Raw genomic sequence first — 8834 nt, forward strand, 5'->3', positions numbered from 1 at the left:
GAAACGTACACACAAAGCGATGCATGCACGCGCACGGGCACACACGCAACACACACACAGTTGTTACACTCTGAATGTAATAGTATCTTACCCACATGTTTTCTTTTTACATAATAATTGATGTGTACATGGTGATAAGTGAAGGGTGTGTCAGTTTGTTTGTGTTTTTTTTTTGCTGATGGGCATTTTATTTTAAGTGAGCCTAAAGAAAATTTTCTGTTTTTGGTTGAAGCAGATAATAAAGTATTTTGAATTGAATTGAATTGAATTGGAAATAGCCTATTCCGGTATTGTCGAATTGAGATGACAACGTGTAGAGTGCTCTGTACTGCCCCTAATACAGTTGGGAAGGAAAGCGCTTAAGAAATCTTCTTTATCAGTTTATGACTGGAACTTTGTTTAATGCCCCATCACACATGCAGGCAATAGTAGAAAATTGTTATGATTATGATTGCTATTTATTGATGTTATTGTTGTTCATTGTGTGCTGTGGGTTGCTACAGGTCAAGGGGGGTATGGCTACCTGCGGGAATGGATGTGGTGGGCAGGAATGATTCTCAGTGAGTACACCTGGCCTCTCTCAGGTCTTGTCATGTGTATGTATTTTCAACAACAACAATGATAAATGAATAACTTAAAATATATGTATATGTCTGTGTACCTATATCTAGCTATCTATCACATATATCTAGATAGATAGATATATACATAGGTAGATAGAAAGATATAAATAGATAGAAAGATAATACACATACATACATATATATATATATATATACACATGTATTCTCTCTCTCTCTCTCTCTCTCTCTCTCTCTCTATATATATATATATATATATATATATATATATCCACCATTCTGAATTTCTTTCAGTTACTGTCTTATCGAAAGGGAGAAAAAAATGTTTACCAGTTCTGAGAAGAAAGAAAAGTATGTTAAGTGTATATGTACACACATTCAGTTTGATTTCTTTTTCTTTTTCTTTTTTTGTTCCCACATATTCATCTTGTTTTGTTTACATCTGTGAAAATGTTTAAAGGTGAAGATTATAAGGTCCAGTAGTCTGAAGTTTTATAGCTCAAGGGGCAGTGAATTCTTACTGTGTGTAAGGCTCAGTGTACTGTACAGGAATGTTGAGCCCTGTTTTAACTTTCCCCAGCCGTGATCAGATACCCATTCACGCCTGGGTGGATTGAGGAAAGTTGTGGGAAAAAAGTGCCTTTCCCAAGAACACAGCTCCACACCTCTATTCACTGGTGATCACTGGATCAGAAGTCCAAAGCCTAACATATTCTGCCAAGGAGCCACCTTGAAGTGATGCTGAAGGCAGAGAAAATTATGCCATTTTAAGGAATGTCAACATCTTAACATTGTAAAGACACCATCATGATGAGTTCATGAGTGGTATAGCAGTATGTATATGTGATAGCAGCAAGTATATCTCACCACACTGGGATATCCCTGAAGATGATGTAAAAGGTTGGGGGTTCTTTTGTTGGTGATTTCAGTGACACTGGGAGAGTTTGCTAACTTTGCTGCCTACGCCTTTGCCCCGGCCACCCTAGTGACACCTCTTGGAGCTTTGAGCGTTCTCGTCAGGTAATAATTCACCTTTAGCAGTAAGAGGTAGACTAAAAGACTCCTGGTAAAAATCAGCTTACATGAGATAAAAGAGGCAACATATCGAGCCACAGGCTCTTCTTCAGGGAAAAAATAAGAAGAAAAGAAAAAAAAAGAAACCCAATCTTTCGCAACCTTACCTGCTGCAAAAAAAATTATGCACTTTCCAGTGTATGGCCTGGGGGATCTAAGGTCTATAGTTAGTTTCAGGGATAAGTTAACAAATTGAAGACCTTGCTGCTGTCCTGGATGTTGTGAAGTGGTAATCAGTGACCACCACAGCCTGCAGAACAAAGAAATCGGCCAGTGGGTTTTCCAGCTGCATGCGGTTGGTATTTCTTGTGCTAGAGGCCTAGAGGTAACGCGTCCACCTAGGAAGTGAGAGAATCTGAGCACACTGGTTCGAATCACAGCTCAGCCACCGATATTTTCTCCCCCTCCACTAGACCTTGAGTGGTGGTCTGGACACTAGTCATTCGGATGAGACGATAAATCGAGGTCCCGTGTGCAGCATGCACTTAGCGCATGTAAAAGAACCCACAGCAACCTGGCAAAATTCTGTGAAAAATCTACTTCGATATGAAAAACAAATAAAACTGCACGCAGGAAAAAATACAAAAAAAATAGGTGGCGCTGTAGTGTAGCGACGCGCTGTCCCTGGGGAGAGTAGCCCGAATTTCACACAGAGAAATCTGTCGTGATAAAAAGAGAAATACAAATACAAATGTTGGTCAGGAGAAGGGGTGGACTATATTGTTTCTCTTCAGTGAAGCGCTTGAAACTATAATTTAATTGCACATACTTAACCGTGACCCAACTAGTGCAGACTCCGGCATGAAACTATAATTCAGTCAGATCATAAACATGGAAAGGTTTGCTCTTTCCACTAAATACAGTGGCATTAGTTGCTTGCTAGGTACCATAACAGAAACAAGAAGAAAATAGCAAAGTATGTGCGTCAGCAGTGACTGTTCTTGAGGGTGCATACATGACACAGGGATCTGCCTTTGTATGTGGCATGTGTGTGGACAGCATTGATGTTCACTGCATTTCTGTTGATAGTGTTGTTCACCATGAGTGTCCATGCCAGTTAATTTATGTTAATTCTTATAAGTGCACAAATCGGTCATTCCTTTCCTTTATCATAAAAAAAATTTGTATTGGTCATCTTGTAAATTATTTTATTGTTGTATTGATTTTTTGATTTTTTTTTAATCTTTAAAGTGAGCATTTAGTAAGGAAGAAACATTAGCTGGGATTAATCCATCACATTTTTAAACAAAATCACATCTACTGAGTAAAGTAAATGTGTCACCTTTTAGGATACTGTATAGATCTATGAATGAAGACCACTGCAAAGAAGATTGACCACCCCACCCCCTCAACCCTTGCCTGTGGCAGCACCATTCTGGCATCACACACACACCTGAACAAATTACTCTTAATGATTTTATCATTAGATGGTTTCCATATAAAGCCCTGTTCATAGATAGAAACTAAAGTGATGGATATATGTTATCTCCATGATGTACAATCACAATATTGATCTTAATGTATTCTATAGTTTACATCACAGTGCAAGATGATATATAGTATGATGACAGTGTAAACTGCAATCCCAGTTTATCAAACTTTTATTCTGGTGTGTATGAGTGTGTACATTTTTATATGTCTATAATTATAGTGTAATTTTGTGTGTTTAAAAAAGGAGTATATGTGTGTAGATTTTTGCATGTGTGAGTGTATTTTATGGGGTTTTTTTTTCATTTTTTATTCATTTAATAATAATTTTGATATATCTTGGTATCTTTTTTTTCCTTCAGTCTCCCCCCCACCCTTTCTACGCTTGTATAATCATTGGGATGTGTGTGTTTTGTAATGTTCATATAGAAAATTTTTAATAAAAAAAAATTGGAAAAAAAAAAGAAAAAAAAAAAGAAGAAAATCAGATATAAGGATGATCCCCCCACCCCAACACCCAAATCCCCCCATTCACCATCCCCCTCTCTTCGTGGCAGCGCCATTCTGGCGTCACGCGTCCTGAAGGAGCGGCTGAACCTGCTGGGGAAGCTGGGGTGCCTGCTGTGCGTGTTGGGCTCCACAGTCATGGTCATCCACTCCCCTAGGGAACAGGAGGTGGCCAGCATCGCCGCCCTCAGGGACATGGTCATCCAGCCAGGTCAGTCCCTGTAGAGTGGTGGTTACCGAGTGATGATGATGTGGATATGGATACTTATATAGGACATGGTCATGCAGGCAGGTCAGTCCCTGTGGAGTAGTTATGGCCTAGTGATGATGATGATGATGATGATGGTGATATGGATACTTATATAGGACATGGTCATGCAGGCAGGTCAGTCCCTGTGGAGTAGTTATGGCCTAGTGATGATGATGATGATGATGATGGTGATATGGATACTTATATAGGACATGGTCATGCAGGCAGGTCAGTCCCTGTGGAGTAGTTATGGCTTAGTGATGATGATGATGATGATGGTGGTGATAATATGGATACTTATATAGGACATGGCCATGCAGCCAGGTCAGTCCCTGTGGTGATTTAGTCAGAGATGCCAAAGATGCCAACAGTGGTGATTTAGTCAGAGATGCCAACTGTTTTGATGTTTCACTTGATCGCAGTTTGTTCCAACATTACGCCAACGTCAAAATTGTTCCGACAAGTTCATGTTAAACTACATAGCATGGTCATATGCTTTCCTGTCATAACATTACCCTGACGCTCTAGACCTATTGATCATGATGCCAGGGTGGTCACTACTATCCCTGGTCTCATGTGATGATGTTCAGCCAAATGCATGCATATTTACATTGAAGTAGCATTTAGTGGACCAGTCAGCTTAATCGTTTGCCTGGACAAGAGAGAACATGGATAATTCAAGTTGCACCTTGGTCAGACTACTTCTTCTGCGTTCACTCGTATGCACACGAGTGGGCTTTTACGTGTATGACCATTTTTACCCCGCCATGTAGGCAGCCATACTCCGTTTTCGGGGGTGTGCATGCTGGGTATGTTCTTGTTTCCATAACCCACCGAACGCTGACATGGATTACAGGATCTTTAACGTGCGTATTTGATCTTCTGCTTGCATATACACATGAAGGGGGTTCAGGCACTAGCAGGTCTGCACATATGTTGACCTGGGAGATCGTAAAAATCTCCACCCTTTACCCACCAGGCGCCGTCACCATGATTCGAACCCGGGACCCTCAGATTGACAGTCCAACGCTTTAACCACTTGGCTATTGCGCCCGTCACGCCTTGGTCAAACAATGTCTGTGCCTGGTGGATTAAGCTAAAATGTATGTTTGCGTACGTGTACGTAGCTCAGAGTCAAAGTTTTCCTACCAAATTCAAAATGTTCCTACCAAATTTCAGGGGTTGGCATCTCTGCCTAGTGATCATGATGATGATATGGATACTTATATAGTGCCTATTCTCACCCAGCGACCAAGCTGTAAGCACTTTACACACACGCAGAGTCATTTGCACAACATGTCTGCCCAGGAATCAAGAGAATCTGAGCGCCCGGTTCAAATCCCACACTCACAAGTGGACAGACAAGAAAAGACAAAGACAGGCAGACAGACAGGCTGACAGAAGTGAGTGTGTTTAGATCTGAGTCCCATGTACAGATCAGGATTTTTACTCCCCCGCTCCACTAGACCTTGAGTGGTGGTCTTGATGCAGAGGTCCTATTTTTTTTCTTTGGGGCTTTTCTTCTCCCCTCCTTGTGACATTTCCAAAGATGCATCTGTAAAGCGGACAACCCTCAACTGTATGGTCCCAGCCTTCCCATAGCAAACCCAGTTCTGGGTAGGAACTAACCACGAGCTGAAAAAATGCACCTGTGATTGGGGTCGAACACACATCCTCCTAGTCGTCAGTCTGCAATGCTGATGTATGTGTGCCTGTATGTGCATGACTCTATGTGTGCACACATGTGTGTGTGCGTGTGTATGCATACATTTGTATTCATGTGGAAAATGTTTTCAACATTAAAAGGAAAAAATATGGAACATGAGCAAAATGATGAACACACACACAAAAAAAATGTCAATCCAACGTAACAGCAACCAAGTACAACAGGTGTCTGATAGAACTAAGCAGGAAACCGCAGTCTGATATTGTCAAGAATACAATCAGTAGAACTCTGAGAAAAATTGGGAAAGAATGGTCTTAAACTTTGGCAGACAAACATTAATAATCCTGTGTGTGTGTGCGTGTGCGTGTTTGTGTGTGTGTGTTTGTCTATGTCTCTGTGTGTGTGTTTGTGTGTGAGTGTGTGTTTGTATGTCTGTGTGTGTTTGTGGTTTGTTTTTTTTGTGTGTGTGTTTGTGTGTGTGTGTTCTCTTTGTGCATGTGTGTATGTAAATGTGTGAAAACGTGCGTGCGTGTGTGTGTGTGTGTGTTTTGTTTGTGTGTGTATGTGTTTGTCTGTGTGTGTGTGTGTGCGTGTGTGTGTGTTCGCAGGCTTCATTGTGTACGGGGTGCTGGTGTTGGTGGGGGCGGTGGTCCTCATGGTGCACACGGCTCCACGCTACGGCAGTCGCAACGTGCTGGTCTACATCGCCATCTGCTCCAGCCTGGGCTCCTTCACCGTCATGGGCTGCAAGGGCGTGGGGGTGGGGCTGAAGCAGACCTTTCGCGGCCACAACCAGTTCACCAACTGGATGTTCTACGTGCTGCTGGCGGTGGTGGTGGTCTGCATCCTGATCCAGCTCAACTACCTGAACCGGGCGCTGGACACCTTCAACACGGCAGTGGTGACGCCCATATACTATGTCTTCTTCACCTCCCTGGTGATGGTGGCCTCCCTTATCCTCTTCAAGGAGTGGGGCACCATGCATATCGAGGACATCCTGGGAGACCTCAGCGGCTTCCTCACCATCGTCGTCGGCATCTTTCTGCTGAACGCTTTCAAGGACTTCAACATCTCTCTGCGGAGCTTGCCGTTCTGGAAGAAGGATGAGTCCTCTTCGTCCTCCTCCACCGAGAACAACAACTCTTTGGCGACAACCACTGATGACAATGCACACCTGCTGGAGAACGGCCAGTTGGAGTCCATCCAAGCGGAAGTCATGGCAACGGAGTACCGGGACAGTCCTGACGAAGCGGTGGCCTGAGATTAGTGAGGACTAGATTCTGTTCCCCTTGTGTCTGAATGATAGGTTCTTTTTATCGTTTTGTTTTTAGCTGTTGAGCTGTTGAAAAATGGTGTGTCTAGAAGACGTGTTCTGAATTTCAGTTAGTTCTTGGAGATGACTCGCAGAGCTGTATAACACCAGAGATTGTGGCAGAAGCAAGTTCTGTAGCTTTCTTCACATGGTGATTGAGCTGCAATGGTTCCTTACCTGACATGACCACTGATACTGTCGTTATGGCGGTCACGTCAAGTCTGGAACAGCTCTGACCAAGTATCTTGACACACCGAATGGTTCTGTTCCATTGCTTTTTACACAAACGGAACAATCCATATCATCATTTATTCCGGTTCTGCTACTACTGCTGCTCCTGCTGTGATGATTACTACTACTACAGCACATATCCATGATACAAAACTATTTTTAACCAAAGTTCAAATCATTCAGGATTAAGTCCCACTGAGGACCAAGCTCTATAGCTGTCAGCAGGACCTGCAAAAGACAGCTGTATTCAGCACCACATGCAGACTGACAGCAAACAGAAGAGGAATAAGAAGAATCATTCAAGAAACATTCCAGAAAATGTGCTATTACCAAATAGAAGGCATTGCGGCCATTATGGTTAGGCGTTGGAATTCTGATCTAAGGGTCAGGGTTTAAGGCCATGTTAATTTTCAGCATGGTGTTGTGATTTTGGGAAATCTTCAATCTTCTTTTCTCCACACAGGTGTGAACGGGTACCTGATTTCAGTTGGGAAAGGTTCAAGAAGAGAGGACTGTGACCTGCCTTTTTATGCAAAAGCCCTTGACACATTGGATATGAATTCACTGCCCTGATTGCTGGAAAAAGTCATCAGACTTTAGTAACCTTTCTTAACTTACCAAATTTTAACTTACCGAATTCCACAGTCAGGGACACGGAAACCTACCCGTTTAAGCTTTTAACTGCCTCAGACACTGTAGTTTCTTTTAAAACTTCTTGACTTTTACATAGCAGTGGGAATGGTGGCAGAAATGATACAACGCGCACATTATCAGGCTGCTCACCCTGGGGAGAACAAGTCGCCATTTTTTATTTTATTTTATTTTATTTTATTTTTTTTTTTTTTTTTATCTGCAAGTAGATTTCTTTATCCACTTAAATGGGCTTTTCCTCTACACAGTTTTACCATAGACAACCCATTTGTTGCCATAGGTTCTTTTGCTTGCATTAAGTACATGCTGCACATGAGGCCATGGATTATCATCTCATCTGAATGAGTAGCACACAGATCACCACTCAGAGTCTAGTGGAGGGGAGAGTGAGAATTCTGGGTCTGCATATAGGACTTGAACCTGTTTCTTCTCACTTCCTAGTTGGGTGCATTAACACTTAGTCACCACTCCATAGTATGCAATACAACTCTGTTGTGACTGATTCAGATATTGTATTGTATTACTCTTTTTTTGTCACAACAGATTTCTCCGTGTGAAAATTCAGGCTGCTCTCGCCAGGGAGAACGTGTCGCTACACTGACAGAGCCACCCATTTTTTTATGGATTTTTTTTCTGCATGTAATTTTATTTGTTTTCCTGTCGAAGTGGATTTTTCTACAGAATTTTGCCAGGGACAACCCTTTTGTTGCCGTGGGTTCTTTTACATGCGCTAAGTGCATGCTGCACACAGGACCTCAGTTTATCGTCTCATCTGAATGACTATCGTCGAGACCACCGCTCAAGGTCTAGCAGAGGGGGAGAAAATACAGGTGACCGCCAGTGTGATTCGAACCAGTGCGCTCAGATTCTCTCGCTCCACAGGCAGACGCATTACCTCTTGGCCAACAGTCCATATGAGTTTAATTGTATTACATACAACATATTTCTCAGTGTGAACTTTGGGCTGCTGTCCCCTGTTGTGCCACTACAGTGCAGCACTGCCACCTTTTAAAAGAAAAAAAATGTGATCATGCTGTCAGTGTTTTCTGTTTTTACCTCTTTTGAGGGAGGGTTTCATGTGTGAAAAAATGGAGAGACCTTTCTTTGTGTGGTTCTTCAGACCAAGCCAAACTG

At 42.4% G+C, this 8834-nt stretch overlaps 1 protein-coding gene across 1 annotated transcript in view; it reads left to right on the forward strand.

Annotated features, from left to right (window-relative positions):
- LOC143299046 (magnesium transporter NIPA2-like) overlaps nt 1-6932 on the forward strand; it is an 11778-nt gene extending 4846 nt beyond the window's left edge. Inside the window, exons 3-6 of the mRNA XM_076612138.1 lie at nt 504-560; nt 1511-1601; nt 3641-3801; nt 6115-6932. Of these exons, the coding sequence (XP_076468253.1) occupies nt 504-560; nt 1511-1601; nt 3641-3801; nt 6115-6767 (962 nt within the window). The 3' untranslated portion in view covers nt 6768-6932. The remainder of the gene's footprint in view (nt 1-503; nt 561-1510; nt 1602-3640; nt 3802-6114) is intronic.
- Nucleotides 6933-8834: the final 1902 nt, after the last annotated feature.

The sequence above is a fragment of the Babylonia areolata genome, chromosome 24, assembly GCF_041734735.1.
Source record: "Babylonia areolata isolate BAREFJ2019XMU chromosome 24, ASM4173473v1, whole genome shotgun sequence".
Classification (NCBI taxonomy): Eukaryota; Metazoa; Mollusca; class Gastropoda; order Neogastropoda; family Buccinidae; genus Babylonia; species Babylonia areolata.